The sequence below is a fragment of the Furipterus horrens genome, unplaced genomic scaffold (assembly GCF_987537825.1).
Source record: "Furipterus horrens unplaced genomic scaffold, mFurHor1.1.pri manual_scaffold_1, whole genome shotgun sequence".
Taxonomy (NCBI): domain Eukaryota; kingdom Metazoa; phylum Chordata; class Mammalia; order Chiroptera; family Furipteridae; genus Furipterus; species Furipterus horrens.
In genome coordinates this window covers 166,133,282-166,150,192 of record NW_028327171.1, presented here as the reverse complement: position 1 = coordinate 166,150,192, position 16,911 = coordinate 166,133,282, and the positions used below count along the sequence as shown (strand labels likewise).

Here is a 16,911-nt window from a genome sequence, read left to right as displayed (position 1 = left end):
ATTTTTTCCCCTTTGTTCCCCTCTGCCTGGTACCCCCCTTCCCTCCAGCAACCCCATACCCCTTAGTTCATGTCCGTGGGTCGTGCATATAAGTTCTTTAGCTTTACCCTTTCCTATATTATTCTTAACTTCCCCCTGTCTATTTTGTACCAAACAATTATGCTTCTTAATCCCTGCACCATTTTCCCATTTCTCCCCTTCTCCCCTCCCAGCTGACAACCCTCCAAATGATCTCCACTCCTATGATTCTGTTCCTATTCTGGTTTGCTTAGTTGGATTTTGTTTTTATTTTTTAGATTCAGTTGTTGATAGTTGTGAGTTTGTTGTTATTTTAATATTCATAATTTTGATCTTTTTCTTAAGTAAGTCCCTTTGACATTTCATATAATGATGGCTTGGTGATGATGAACTCCTTTAGCTTTACCTTGTCTGGGAAGCATGTTATCTGCTCTTCCATTGTAAATGATAGCTTTGCTGGATAGAGTAATCTTGGTTATAAGTCTTTGCTTTTCATCACATTGAATATTGCTTGCCAGTCCCTTCTTGCCTGCAAAGTTTCTTTTGAGAAATCAGCTGAGAGTCTTATAGGCACCCCTTTGTAGGTAACTCTGCTTTTCTCTTGCTGCCTTTACGATTCTCTCTTTATCTTGAACCTTTGTCATTTTAATGATGATGTGTCCTGGTGTGGTCCTTTTTGGGTCTAGCTTGTTTGGGACTCTCTGTGCTTCCTGAACTTGTATGTCTACAGTATTCCCTCACTTATCACGGGTATTATGTTCTAGACCCCCCCGCCCCGTGATTGGTGAAAATCCATGAAGTAGGAACCTTACATTTTAGTATTTATATATATTTTAAGGCTTTATAAACCCTTCCCACACACTTATAAACCATTCTCAGTCCCTTATTAACCTTTCCCACTTCCTTATTAACCTTGTCCACACTTTTATAATCACTACTTATATTCTTAAACATATTCTGCACTCTCAAACCTATGTAACTTTAACAACATATGTATATAGTACTGCAAAATCCCACGATATAGCGAAAAATCCATGATAAATAGTTAAATATAATATTTTTAAAAATCCCGTGATACAGTGAGGCCGCGATAAGTGAGCCACGATATAGAGAGGGACTACTGTATTTCCTTCATCAAATTTGAGGAGTTTTCCTTCATTATTTTGTCACATAAATTTTCGATATCTTGCTCTTCCTCTTCTCCTTCTGGCACCCCTATGGTTCGGATATTGGTACGTTTAAAGTTGTCCCAGAGGTTCCTAAGCCTTTCCTCATTTTTTTTTTTTTTTCAATTCTTGTTTTCTCATTCTGTACTGGTTGACTGTGTTTTTCTTCCTTATGTCCCAAATCATTGATTTGAACCCCAGTTTCCTTCCCTTCACCATTGGTTTTGTGTGGATTTTCCTTCGTTTCATTTAGCATAGCCTTAACTTCTTCCCTTATGCGTTTGCCATATTTAAGCATACTGTCAAACCTGTCAAACCTGTGAGCATCTTTATCATCAGTGTTTTGAACTCTATGTCCGTTAGGTTGACTATCTCCTCATCATTTGGTTCTCCCACTGGAACCTTGATCCATTCACTCTTTTGGGCCATATTTCTCTGTCTCTTCATCTTGACAGACTCCTGTGTTTGTTTGCCTCTGTATCTTAGGTAGAGCTGTTGTTCCTGTTACGTTGTAAGGGGCAGAGCCTTAGGTATTCATCAGTAGAGGGTGACCAGTTTCACCACATTGTGGTGCTGTATGTGGGGGAGGGGTCTGAGAGGGAACAATGCCACTTGCTCCTCACTCACCCCTTTTCCAGGCACTTCTCCCACTTTGTATGGGACTGACACCTCTCTAGCTATTGACCTGGCTGTCATTCCCAGAGTGGGTGGGTCTGAGGACGTTCTAGGACTCGGGGGACCCTTTAAACAAGTGGACTCTGCTCAAAGACCAGCATTTTCTTCCTCTGTCTCAATCCCCACCGGTTTGCACTGTCAAAAGCAAGGAGGCTCTATTTTCCCTGGCACTGGGACCATGATCTGCGCGGTCTGGTCTGGTGCTGGGAGCGCTCCCCAGGTGTCCCTCCCGACTTTTTAAAATGTGTGGCTGAGCTTTCCACTGGCCTGCCACTGCCACACCACATTCTCTCCACCCTGGCTCCACCCTTCCTACCTGTCTGGATGGGTATTTCTTCTTTATATCTTTGTTTGTTGGACTTGCATGCAGCTTAATTTTCTGGAACTTCTGGTTGTCTCTGGTTTTGAGGTAGTTGTATTCCTTCTTAGTTGTGGAGGGAGATGCAGCCTGTCTGTCTAGGTCTCCATCTTGTCTGGAAGTCGGCAATTTCTTATAAGTCATAAAATCTTCAAATGGTAATTTAGTAAACCATTTATTTATTTACCAAGGAGACATACCGTTCATTTAGTGTGGGTAGTTGGTTGTTTTTGGAGCAAGAAAGTTATAAGCCGATTGATAAAAACAAAATTAGAAGGGGAAAATGCCATGTCGTTTTAGAATGAAGACACACTTTAAAGTGGAACTTGGTATAGTGCTCAGCCACATTAAATGGCTAGTAAATATTGGTTGAATGAAATTTAACATCACTTTAGTTGTAACATGATAGTTTTTGTGTCAAACTACAAATGATTCTTATGTATTCATCAAAACAAGGTTTCTAAACTTGAACATTATTGACATTTGGGGCCAGATAATTCTTGGGGTGGGATGGGTGCGGGATTGTTCTGAGCAATGTAGGATGTTCAGCAGCATCACTAATACATTAGATATCTGTAGCCCACAGTTGTGCAACCAAAAATGTGTCCAGATATTGCCAAATATCCTCTGAGGGTCTGGGCAGATCTCCTCTGGGAGAACCATTAATGAAGAAGAGAAAATAAAGTTTTAACACTTTACTTATGGAGCTAGATTACAACTCAAGATCTCTAAGAATGGAAACAGTAGCCCAGAAGGATTAATTAATTTGCCCCCAGATAATAAGTGATCAGAATCAAAATTACAATTCCAAAGTGTCTCTCACTTCAAAGTGATACTCAACAAATGTGCCGCATTCTCTCTGCAAAACTAAAATAGTGTATAACTTATTAGTAAGATAAATGACCCCAGATAGTCTTTTGAAAAAATGGTATTCTTTTTTGGAAATATTTAGATTTAAAGTGATGTATAGTGATCATCAGATTTGACAGTCCGAGATAGTCCTGGACTAACAGCACTTCACAAATGTTTTATCTTATAAGTGTTCCTTTTGAACTGAGTTTTTAAAGTTATTTGGCATAAATTCACATTATGAAGAAATTTGGTTTTAATATATTAGAGTTTTTAAAATAGTAGATGTATTTTTATGTCAGCAGAACACAGTTATTTAACTCTTTTAAAGATTAATTTGGATTTTCTAAAATAATTGAGTAACCATTAACAACTGATTGGACTTGTATCCTAATGAGTTTTCTGCTATATGTCACAATTTTGGTCTTCAATTTTTAATGGAAGATTATATAAAGAATAACATTAATTTTAGAGATTCTCTAAAGTGGAATATGCAGGAAATGCATGACATTATTATAAATGTAGATGGCCTATTGCTAATCCTGATGATAAATCCGCATCATTTTTTGAGGTTTTTAAAAATAAGGGTTACTTTGGTCTCTTTCTAGAAGTGGTTGAATCTGGAATGGGGACTCCAGCATGAACTTTAAATAAAAGCTTTATGATTTTGATGTATAGTCAACATTGAGAATCAGTGCTAATAGATAAATGATAGGACAATTTCTTTTAAAAAAGAAAAGAATTCACATTTTTCTGATAATAAATGTAGTATAGCCACAGAGAAAACACATCAGGTTGGTAGGTATTCTTACAGTGTTAGTTTTGTTAGATTGATATTGCCTTTGGGGTGTTTTTTTTGTTTGTTTTTTGTTTTTTGATTTTTGATTTTTTGTTTTTTTGAGACGGGAATGGAGAGAAATGTCATCAAAACATCATGGATTAGCTGCCTCTTGCATGCCCCCAGCAGGGGATCTGGCCCGTCACCCAGGCATGTGCCCTGACCAGAATTGAACCAGTGACCTTTTGGCTCATCAGGCTGGCACTCACCAACCAGGGCTGATACTGCCTTTGAAAGTACAATTTGACAATGTCTTTAAAATTTTGAACATGCATATTCTGTGACACAGCGTTTACACTTAAGAGTGTCTGTCCCCAAGAAATAATTGTATAAAGACTTCTAGGGAATTATGTTCAAGGAAATGCCTATAGGGATGTTATACAGGAGCGTCTTACTCCATCATGAATGTCACAGTGGGTGAAAAAGTTACGAAGCCACTGTTTTAAATTTTACCGTTATGTATAAGTATTCTCAAAATGCCAACATTTCCAGAATAAGTTATCTCGAGATTTTTGGGTTTTTTTTCTCATAGCAGTTTTTCTGTATGGTTGTTTTATTCTGATTGTATGATTTGAAAATAATTTACATGACTAGATTATATATGAATAGATGAGAAAGTCCAACTATATATTAATTTTATGACTTATACTATTTGACAACTAACACCTTAAGGGGAAAGCCAGAGAAGGGAAGAATGCCAAGAAATAGTTATGCTACGTAAATGATAAGAAAATGGCAAACAATAGGCATTTCGTCAGTATTGAAGACTTAATACATATGCTCCTTTTAAATATATGTGAATGCAAATTAAAATGGGTCCATGCGAAAGGAGCTTAAGAAGTCAGGCTGTGAGGATGGAAAGTTAGGTAGTTTTTCAAAATTGAGAGTCAGATTGTTTTAGTATTGCATTTCCTTTATGTACTGATATGGTTGTGGATGCTTGTTTATTTGTGAAGGGTGAAAAGTCTTTTAGGCTTTTAAAAATACGAACTGGCACACTTTTAAGTTTTCTGTAAGACAGCACACATTTTAGTTGGGTGGCTACCCAATTTTGTCTTAATAGCTCTCTGCCATCTTGGATGCTACATATTATTAAATAATAAAGGCAATACAGTAGAAAATAGGCCACACTCAGAATTATTGATATGTTAATTGGATTTATATTGAACAGCAGGGAAATGCTCTTATTTAGTGATAAGATCCCAAAATGTTGCTAGATTGCTAATTTCATTATAGCTATGATCTTCTTACAGGTGTCAAAGATACAAGCAAACATTTCCAGATAATAGTTCTTGATAATATTAAAGTTTTGGCTCTTAAGCAGAGACAGACTCTGTGAATTTCAGGTCATGCCAGCTCAAATCATCCTTGACTTAGGATGTACATATTTCATGATAGATTTTATCTAAATGTAAATTGCTGTAAAACAGCAAGGAAGGTTTTACAACAGATTTTTAGTGTTCTTATAATGCATGATTCTAACCTAATTTTTATAGCAAAAGGCTGAAAGAAACAATATCTTGTACATATGATATTTTTGAATAAAACATCTATTTTACATAGTAAGACTTTTTTAAAAGGCTTTTTTTTAACTTCTCACCCAAGGACATGCTTACTGATTTTAGAGAGAGGGAGAGAAACATCAGTCGGTTGCTTCTTTTACACACCCTGACTGGGGACTAAATCTACAACCTAGGCATGTGCCCTGACTGGGAATCGAACCCATGACCCTTTCGCTTTACCAAATGACTCTCCAACCAACTGAGCTGCACCAACCAAGACCCCTTTAATAACTTTAGAGGCACAACCTCCTTTCCCTGGAGTATAGTTTGAAAATCACAGATCGTATTCTGAATTTTTCCTCAGTGATGATTCATTTTGGAGAATAAATATTTGGTAAGATTCTGCATATCCTAATTCCCAAGATTCTAAAGCCCCCCAGATAAGTTCAGACACAGGTGAGTGACTAAGGAGAATTGGCAGCAGAAGTCTTCATTGAGAGTCTTTGTTTTGTTTAATATAAATGTTCTCAGATTATTTAAACTCAAAATCGAAATACTATTTAATGCATGTTTGCCTGAGGATTAGTGATGTAATACTAATTATTAGGGGAGGAGCTCCTGATCATTTAACAGGTGACACATGATTGAAGTTTTGAAAAACATAAAAGTACACAGATATTTATAGTAAGAGAAGGATAAGCATTTAAATAAGGCAATTTGAGTGCTCACTGACATAGAGTACATGCACACTTTGTTCCAGATGCTGTACTGGGTATGTTTGTGGTATGTTTCTCACTTCACAGCCAGTCCTCCTCTGCCTGTATTATCACATTTAAAATTGAGGAGAAAATCAAGTCTTGGGTTAAATGACATGCTGAGAGTTATAGTAAATAATGGACCCACAGTTTGATTTCTTATTCTGTTTCTTCGGAGGCCCATGGTACTTGGTCTTTAGGAGGTTATGGTCCATCAGGGTTGACAGAACAATCCTAAAATTATCTATGAGGTGAGAGTGAGGTTAAAGGTCGACACCAGATAGTCATACTAAGACAGACATAGGTGAGAAAGATTAAGGTTCATGGTAAGGGACAAATATGTTGTGTTTGTAAGGGAGACATTAATTTATAGGACTAATTTAGGTATATCTAGGTTTCCCTTTCTTATCTTTAACTTTGTTCAACTGTTTAGTTTTTTATTACCTATGTCCAGCTTCTTACCCCACATTAGTCATACATTACAATCTTAATTTTAGTCCTGCCATCCTTTCTTCCCTCCTTGTTCTCACATTCTTTTCTGGTTTAAAGAAGGTAAGCTTATTTCCTTTTTTTCTTTACTATAGTCATTATGCATTTGGGTTTTTCTTCCCTCATTTTCGTTTTTAGGCAAAATGACACTTCCCCCAAAGGAGACTGTCCCACATCTCTATTCCAGAAAATTTTAAATCGGGGGAAATTTTGCCTTGGAGAAAAAAGTTTTTACCAAGAAATCTATGTCTGTTTTATTATGTATTTTTAAATTAAATTGCTATACAATATTATATTAGTTTCAGGGATACAACATAGTGATTAAACATTTATCGAACTTACTGAGGGTTCTCTTCTAGTCTAGTCACCACACAGTTATTACAGTACCACTGACTGACTGTATTCCCTGTGCTATACATTGTGTTCCCATAACTTAAAATACATGAAATGCTTCACAGATTTGCGTGTCATCTTTGTACAGGGGCCATGTCATGCTAATCTTCAATGTATTGTTCCAATTTTCGTATATGTGCTCCCAAAGTGAGCACTGTATATCTTAAAAAAAAAAAAGACCTTAAATATCTTGACGTATATATTCAGTGAAATATTTAATGAACATTATCCCAAATAAGTTTGAGAATTTCTACATGTATTTGTATCTTTCCATCCCACTCCCCTTTTGGAGATAACCAGTAAATGTTAGCATTTTAATGGTTCTTAGAAGTTTGGCAGTAAATAAATCAAGTTTTGTTCATCCCAGCGAAACCATGCCTTTTACCACTCCATTTAAAATGTAGCCTCTAACTCTGTCACTGATCCAGTTTTCCTTGTAATATGCTCCAGAAAACAACGTATAGCCAGCCGTGAAGACCGTTATATATTTTCTTTAGTTTTTTGATAGAAAATGTTTCAAATACAACTTTCAGAATTGTATTATTTTGTGTGGGTTTTTTTGTTTATTGAAAGTAGTCAAAATTTAAGGTATAATTAAAATAGGATCCTGCCATGCTTGAATATTAGTATAAAACTGTTCTGAAAAAAAATTGTCTTCTTGACCTTAAATTATTATTTTTTTTTACATAGAGTAAGTTGGGAAGTGTGTGAATAAATTATTATTTGGGAATCCTTTTGTTCTAAGGTAGATTTTAGGGTTCTTTATAACAATGTTAACTTAGAATTTTTTATTTGGTGCTATTTTTATTCTGAGGAAAATAGAACATCAGTTATTGTTTGAGTTTAAATGTTTTGATTTTGACAATGAAACTCAACTAATTAACTACTTTAAATTGCTGGTATATCAGTCTACCTTCTGAGTAGTTACTATGGATTTCTTTAAAGTTATCTGGTTTGTGATGTGAAAACATATAGGTAAATTGCTGTCATAATGAATTTTTACTTAGGAATTTAGTGAAATTTTGAAATATTTTTATATAGTTGATTCATTTAGTTCTTGATATAAGGTGTGTAACATGTTACATAAAGAAAAAATGCATTTAAGCTTTGGAAATATACAGAATTGGATCTGAATCCTGATTACCTGGAGTAAGTTACTTAATATTCATTCGTTTATCAAGTAATAATTACGTGCAATGCATGTGGGTGGGAGCGCTGATGTGTGGAGAAGGTATAACTCTTGTCTTTAAAGAATTCGAAGCCTAGTTACGTTGATGTCAACCTCTCTGAATCTGTTACCTTGTTGGCAAAATGGAGATGAGAGGATTTAAAACCCCAAAATAATACTTAGAGGAACCATAGATGCTCAATATGAATTAGGTTATGTACTGGCATTCATACTATTTAATCATAGAACTACTCAGAGACATCAAAATGCAGATTAAGTCCCTTCCTTCTTTGGGAACTGCATTGCCCTTAGAAATTTATTTAAGTTGTCGTGATGCTTCAGATATTCTTTTTCTGGCATTGGACATACTTGCCAAGCTTCTACAATTTGAGGGCCCTGCGCCATTGCCTTGTGTTCTTGCTCTTGGTTTTAATTTTATCTAAGCACAACAACAGTCTGTCAGACTCTGCAGAAATTACTCATTATTTTAGCCTGATAAAAATACTTGCTATCAGTAAAAAGAACAGATCTGTCATTTGAAAACAAGCCATCATGTAGGTCAGGGGTCTGCTAATGTTTTCTGTAAAGGGCCAGCTATTTTAGGCTTTGTGGGCCATAACGGTCTCTGTTGGAACTATTCAGCTCTGATGTTGTAGTATGAAAGCAACTATAGAAAATACCTGTACATAAATGAATGAGTGTGGCTGTGTTCCAATAAAACTTTATTCATGGATAGTGAAATTTAAATTTCTTATAATTTTCATATCATAAAATACTGTTGATTTTTAAATTTTTTTAATCATTTAAGAATGTAAAAGTAACGCTTTGATTATGGACTCTACAAAACAAGTACCCAAGCAGAGCTGGCCAGTGGACTATAGTTTGCTGGCTCTTGATCTAGGGCATAGTCTATGAATTTACTCTTAACAGTTAACTGGATAATAATTGTTAGGCATTTAGATGAATGGTCCTTTTAGTAGTAGGAATTGTATATATCAGGATTTGTGTTCTTTATTTCTTATCCAAGTTTACTTTTATAGACTATACGTGAATAGTAGAAAACGAGTAGGAAAACATAAGGTTTTGTTGTTAATTGTTTTTCAAGAGTTTCAAGAGCATCTTCTAAGGACTAGTTACTCTCATTTTTCATTTACCTCAAGTCAACTTTTATAAATGTGAATTTCAACTAATGTGTACAAGTTCTTCTGTACTTTGAATTTTAAAAATGTACAGAATAGGAAATTTTGGATTTTTAAATAAATTGGATGTAAGTACACATTTACATCATGTGAGCACTATTGAGCAAAATAATACAGGGATGGGGCAAAAGTAGATTTTCAGATGTAACTGTGAAACAGTTTATTCCTGTATTATTTATGAATTATAGCATTGTTTTCCATATGAACGACTGTAAACTTACTTTTGCCCCACTCTGTATTCTACTTTGAAAATAAAAATGATTTTTATACTGATGGTAATAATTTTGTATAATGAAACTGTGATTTAAAATGCTGTTAACTTTGCTTTTTCTAGACACCAGAGAAGAAACAATCGGAATCATCCAGAGGAAGAAAGAGAAAAGCAGAAAACCAGAATGAAAGTAGTCAGGGTAAGTGAAGCAGAGTCTTCCTTCAGAACCAGATAGGCCTTTACAGTTACTCTGACATAGTTTAATTGTAAAATAAGTAATTTCATGTTTCTGTGACTTTTATAGCTAATTATGTAAATTCTGCATTTAATAATAATTTAGAAATGTACTTCGCCTAGGAAATAATAACATGAAATTAAAATCTTTTTGTACCACAGATAGTGTGTGGTTACCATTTAGGTTTTTTGACATTTCCTTTATTTTTTTAGATGAGAATTAATAAGGTGTCAGGTCCAAACCTGGCAAGCATTACTTTATACCTTTTACTTTTCTCTTTTTATATGAATTAGGATATTGACTAAGAACTTTAGATCTCATTTTAAAACAAGCACCCAAACTTACTCATCCCTTTTATTTACAAAGAAAAAAGATTATATAAAAATAATTGAGAAACTTTTGTTAAGGCACCATCTTTTTCTTTTCATATCTGTTCTTTATGATTTTTTGCATATCTACCTTTTGTGACGTGAGCTAAGAAAAATATTTTCATTAGACTTCATAATTTCTTATAATGGATGACAAAATAGTATTGTTATTTAATTTGGCCACTCAAAATTAAATATAATAAAGTGGGCTCTTAAAACATATATCATGATGATTTTATACATATATTACATGATTTGGGGCCATGAACCTGTGACTTACTGGTGTTTTTCCGTGTGGCACTGGCATCGAGAAATGTTTTTGCTGCGATTGTCTTTGCAGAAAGAAGGAATGAAGTCATTCTAGCACCTTCTCTAGGTGTGTGGTATTTGGATCTCAGTTTGTTCTGAGCTCCTCTTTGGTTTTAGTGTAGTTCCTCCAAGTTTCTGTTAATGGATTTGGAGCTTTATTTAGTGTAAAGATGCATTAGTTATGATTGTTTCAACTTTAGATATAAAAACGCAATTAAAAGCAGGTCCCAAAATAGGGTGGGGCTTCTGGGTTGGATGATCCAACCTTTGTCTTTAAAAACCCACTTTTTTCTTTGTGGTCTGCCATATGCAGAATTATCTTATTTTCTTACGGTTTTAGACTGGTTGCCAGTCTTCATTGGATTTACTCATATAAGTTTTCTCACTCATATTTGCCTTTTTGTTTTTTTAATCCTTACCTGAAGATATGCTTATTGATTTAGAAAGAGACATTAATAAGTTGTCTCTCGCACACATCCTGACCTGGGATTGAACTGCAACGCAGCCTTTTGGTATGGGACAGTGCTCCAGCCAACTGAGCCACCTGGCCAGGGCTCATATGTGCTTTTTAAAAAGGGCTGGATTAAGGGGCCTCTTAGACAATATCAAGTGTATGAACATTTGCATCATAGAGGTACCACAAGAGAAGACTAGAGCAAGGAATTAAAACTATTTGAAGAAATAATGACAGAAAACTTTCCTAATCTGGTGAAGGTAATAGACATACAAGACCAGGAAACTCAGAGAGTCCCAAATGAGATGAACCTAGAGGCCTACTCCAAGATGAAAAGGGCTGCCTGTGTGTGTGTGTGTGTGTGTGTGTGTGTGTGTGTGTGTGTCCGTGTGCGCGTGCGCGCGTCCCATTTCTTTAACCTTCAAATCTCTCCTGTTGTCCTATTCGTGAGAATTGGGTCATGTGTCCATTGCAAAACCACTTACGTCCAACAAAGGTATTATCGACCTTAAAAAAATTAGGCTCATCTTGCCCTGGCTGGGTGGCTGAGTTGGAGCAGTTGTGGCATCAATTCCTGGTCAGGGAACATACTTAAGTTGCAGGTTTGATCCCCATTTGGGGCATGTACAGGAGGCAATTGATTGATGTTCCTCTCATATCAATGTTTCTCTTATCTCTCTTTCTTTTTCCCCCCTTCTCTAAAATCAATAAACATATCCTCAGGTAAGGATTAAAAAAAAAATAATAATCAGGCCCATCTCTGAAACTGAAAATGGGTTAAAGTTCCCCTTAAATACAGGCATGGAAAGGGAATGATGCCTGAACAAAATTAGATTTCTTATCAGAAGGGGAACTAGGAATTGAGACTGGATAAGAGTCAGCTTGCCCTATGTTACATGTGCCGTGTAGGGAAGGGAATGCTAACAGAGCAAAATTTGGGTTCAGTTGGGCAAATAGTTTCTGGGTGGGTAACCAAAAACATCTGTGTTCATTAAATAGGACTTTTTCAGAATCTGCAGGAAAATTGTTGCAGACAGAAGGGAAATTCCTTTGGTATAAAACTTTTACAGTCTTTTCTGACCTCTAAATAAAGCTGTACAAAATTATTTTTCAAAATTTCTAGGTAGCATTTATAGTCCTGAGTTCTTAAGTTTTTTAAAAACACCCCCCCCCCCCAATTCCAATTCCCCTACTTTGTTTTAAATATGAACTTAAAGTTGTTGAGCTTTTAAATGGATTGTTTGTTCACCTCAGTAATGCCTGGCACATAGTAACCACTCAAGAAATACTTGTTGAATAGTACAGATGAACAAATGAATATGTTAGTATTGAATTGATAAATACATATGTTTCTATTATGCAAAACTTTTTATTTTATGGTATTGTACTTTTTTCTTTTGTGACTTGAAAGAATCATGTATTCTATAAAGTTCAAATGAATGGTGGATTACTCCCATCAAAAAAGTATCTCGAAACACCATATTTCTTTTTAACTTCCTAATTCAATTTCTATGAAACTAAGTCCATTTTAGAGCAAAACTTAATTAAAGAACTGTGATAACTTTATCAATATGTAGTCATGTAAGTAAAATATTTAGAATCTAGTTTTTTAAAAAACAGCCTGTACATTTGGAAATACTTTTTAGTGACTGAAAATATTTTTTAAAAGAGCATTCATATTAAAGCATGTCATTGTTAGTTTGTTATGGTTTGTGTTAACAAAAGCTTTTTTGTTATTTATAGGTATAAATCAGTTTGTCTTAGCTTTTACTTTTAATTCATTGATTTGCATTAATGAAATTAGGATATTAATGACTGACTTTAAATCTATAAAACTTTTTACTTTTATATTTTAGGAAAAAGTATTGGGGGACGTGGCCACAAAATTAGCGACTATTTTGAAGTAAGTTCATTAAGGAACATCTCTGGTTCTTAATACAATTGTGCTGTGGGCTGAGGTAATTTCTTTGCAGCACAAAGTCAGCTTTTGATTAGAGCATAGCTTTAGTCTTTGTAATGTCCTGTCTTCCTAGGAACGTTAAAATTTACTCATATTGGTATGGCACATCATAATTTTCAAAGTACTTTCTCACATAGTTGCTTATAACAACTTCTGAGATAAGCAAAATAGGTATTTACAGATGAGGAAATTGAGGGCCACAAATGTAAAGTAGCCTACAGAAAGACAAATTCTAAATAGAAAAGCAAAGAGTAGAACTTAAAGTCTTCACAGCCTCTAGTTCAGAATTCTTTCTACTGTCAATACAGGCTATTCTACACTATAGCAACATTTGAACTCTGTGGATGGAGATTAAACGATGTCTATCTAAGAGTTCCTGAAAATAGTAAGTCCTGGCTGGTGTGGCTCAGTAGACTGACTGCCGGCCTGCAAACCAAAAGGTCACTGGTTCAATTCCCAGTCAGGGCCCATGCCTGGGTTGCAGGCCAGGTCCCCAGTTGGGGGCATGTGGTAGGCAACCATGCATTGATGTTTCTCTCCTTCTCTTCCCTGCTCTCTAAAAATAAAATAAATAATATATATTTTAAAAATTAATGTGTTTTTAAAAAAGAAAAGAATAAACAATGATAAATTTAGATTATAACCTAATCCTGGAATGTTGCCTTGCTTCTTCTACACAGAAACATTTTTGCTATCAGTTGCACATTATAAAACATTAATATTATTATTAAAACAACAAACATGATATACTCAGTTATACTCAGTTGAAAAATATTTATATTGAGAATGAGAGGAGAATTTGCTGATTGAGAGAAGGGATACATTAAAAAAATTTTTTTTTACCCTCCATTGCTTTTTGGGTTTACAGAATCTAAGGTAAAATTGTTGGTGATCACAAGATATCTAATACTCTTTAGTGGAGGTCAGTCCCTCAATGTTAATATCATTAAGAATCTTTGCCAAATATAGGATATCTCAAGTCTCTTGAATATCTACTATGTGCTGGGCATTATGCTGAGCACTATAGATTTTTTTAAAAATTACACAAAGCCCCTAGGTTGCAGAAAGTTGTTTAATGAACACACTAGGAAGTCCCCATCTCTGCTGCTCATGCCTAATACCCTGAGAAGAAGCCAGTAACAGCAATTTTTCTCCCATTCTTGACATAGAAACACGAGAAATGAGAGAGGTAGCTATGGAACAGTTCCTTCCCTCCCTTGGTAGCTAAGTCATGCACTATAACATATGCCATGCATGTAAGAAAGGATCGATTTTTATTAGATTTTGTACTGTTAAAGGGAAGGAGCTTACTCTGTAGACTTTTATATAGTGCTACGAACATTTAGATATTTAACAGATCTTGAGAATGATGCTTCTGTTTTAAGGTAGTTGATTATATTCACTAACATCTATGTGTAAACATGTTCTAGTTATTTGGGATTAAGGTTTATACTGGTTCAACAAACATAATGTTAAAATGTCATTGTGTCAGTGCTATCACTATAACTCTTAAAGTTATTGAGTTTCAGACTTTAGTTTTGTGCTAAAATTTGAAGGAAAAATTTGCCTTTGAGTCTGCCACAATAACAAGTTATATGTAATTAAAAGGTTCATGAAATAAGGGTCTGTACAAAACATAAGCTCATCATCTTATGATCAGTATTCTCTTTCGAGTCTTTTAGGACTTAGCTGTGAGGAACATTAGTTTTGCTTTTTCTTGACCTATTTAAAGAAATACCGGATTTAATTTAAAATAAGTTATATTTAAATTAATTCTTAATGTCATGTCTAAAGTAACATTTATGTAAACCTGTTTTAATAGTGATGTTTCTTTTTTCCCCTCAGTACCAAGGTGGGAATGGTTCAAGTCCAGTAAGAGGCATACCTCCTGCAATCCGTTCTCCTCAAAATTCACATTCACATTCCACTCCTTCCTCATCTGTAAGTTTTTACTTACATAGTCTTATTATGTCTAGGGAGTTATGTATACTGAATAACTTTTATAATTTGTTGTCTTTATTGAGAATTATATATATTATTTATCTTTTCAAATATCATTCTGTGTGACTAGTTGAGTCCTTTTTAGTGATCTGATATTATTAGAACTTTATTCCTGGAAGTGAGATTCTTCAGTTAAAGTTTTCCTGAACTAATTCTATCCAAGAAGTAGTATTTCTGTAAAAGAATGCTGTTGAGCTTGTGGGAACTAATATGAAGACTCTTACATTATTCAGTTACTTGTTTCCAAATTTTAACTTTCTTATGAATTAAATTTCTCAGCCACTAAAATGATGGCATACTTCCTTTCTGGGTATCCTTAAGGAAAAGATAGGTAGCCATCAGCCTCAGATTATTTAGTTCAGTATAGGAGAAGGATCTTGGACCTGAAAATTATAAGTTTTTGGTTTGTTTCTAACATTTTACAACCTAGTTCTTCTGTCTGCATTGTTTTACATATTACATTTAATTTTTTCTTTACTTTCATTATGTGAAAGTTCAGTGGCTAACCAGAAAAACAGTATTGGCTTTTAGTAATTTAAAGGTGAATTAAAGATTTTTGAAAATCAATGTCTCTTGCTTACATAAGTACCCTGATTGTACTTCCAGTGTACCCTATTAGTCCTTGTCTGTAGACATAAATTTTGCAGTTTCTTAATCATTTTGTACTTTGGGGCACATCATATTGCCATATACAAAGTAAAGTGTAAGACTCAACCATAACTGTAAGAGTTGTAGTGGTACCATTGATACAGTGATGTAATCTGCTGCTTTCAATGAATGTGTTTTAAAACTAGTGACTAAATAAATCATGAAACTCATAAATAAATTGATATTATATGACATACGGACATGTATTATTGTCCCTAGTACTAAGTTCTGTATTAAGATCTTTTCAGTTTTACTTTAACATTTTTGTTTTAACAAAGTATTGACCTTGATTTATTTAACTGATTGAAAGCATTAAAATTTATTTTATGGCACTAGAATGTAACCTTGAGGGCAGGGAATATATGATTATCTCTCACTGGGTCTTATGTGAGGGAGGTAGTCAATAAATGCAGATTGAATAAGTGGTGGTTAAAAGTTTTAAAGTCATTATGTATTAATTAATTTTATTATCTTGACAAAAACTTTAAATGTTAAGTAGTTATTACTCAACAGAAGCCTTTTTTCTTCTTGATAATGTAAAAATTTTAATATTTTTTTAAGGTTCGGCCTAATAGCCCTTCTCCTACTGCGTTAGCTTTTGGGGACCACCCTATTGTACAACCAAAGCAGTTATGTTTTAAAATTACTCAGGTAAATAGTTATTGAAATTTATTTGTATGATTTCTAAGAAATGAGTAACCAGCTTTGTACAAACAATTCACGTGTCTTCTCTTTGTTTTGGACATAGTCATAAAGTAAAATTATCTGCCAAGAAAGCTTATGACTAAACAAAAAGACAATTTTTAAGGAGTAAAAAACTGAAAATTCCAATTTACTATCATCTTGTCCTTTATTACACACTGGTTAAACATGTAGATTGTTTAAGGAAATTAAATAAAACAACCATAATAATGTTAATTCTGTTTACTGATTCCTTTTGAACTTAACATTCGAGTACACACCATTGACATCTTCATGAAGCTGTTCTGTTTATTATAAGTGGATATCAAAGCCATTCATTTTGGGTGTCTGTATTTTTGTATATGCATATATGCTACACACTTAAGAAAAATATTTGAATATTGAATTAATCAGACACCTTTTTCACCTATTTAGTTTTATTAAATTTGAATACTAAGTTTTTCATTTCAACTTTTTACACGTGAAATTTTGGATGACACTGTCTCGGGCCGGGCATTGGGATAGTTGATCTTTTTTGCTTGGCCACCTCAATTGCCCAGTTTATTACCATGAGACTTTTTCTGTTAGGTCATGTCTGAGCTGTTGGACGTTCATCAAAACTTCCTTTTGGGGG

General features: G+C 34.4%; 1 protein-coding gene and 1 non-coding gene across 2 annotated transcripts in view; one reads left to right on the top strand and one right to left on the bottom strand.

Annotated features, from left to right (window-relative positions):
* Window positions 1-16,911, top strand: part of TLK1 (tousled like kinase 1) — a 144,735-nt gene that overhangs the window by 79,153 nt on the left and 48,671 nt on the right. The window contains exons 4-7 of the mRNA XM_090280678.1: window positions 9,745-9,820; window positions 12,844-12,890; window positions 14,793-14,888; window positions 16,158-16,247. Of these exons, the coding sequence (XP_090136804.1) occupies window positions 9,745-9,820; window positions 12,844-12,890; window positions 14,793-14,888; window positions 16,158-16,247 (309 nt within the window). The remainder of the gene's footprint in view (window positions 1-9,744; window positions 9,821-12,843; window positions 12,891-14,792; window positions 14,889-16,157; window positions 16,248-16,911) is intronic.
* Window positions 7,087-7,198, bottom strand: LOC150022216 (U6 spliceosomal RNA). Its single transcript, XR_016513457.1, has one exon. It is a non-coding gene; the product is annotated as a U6 spliceosomal RNA (small nuclear RNA).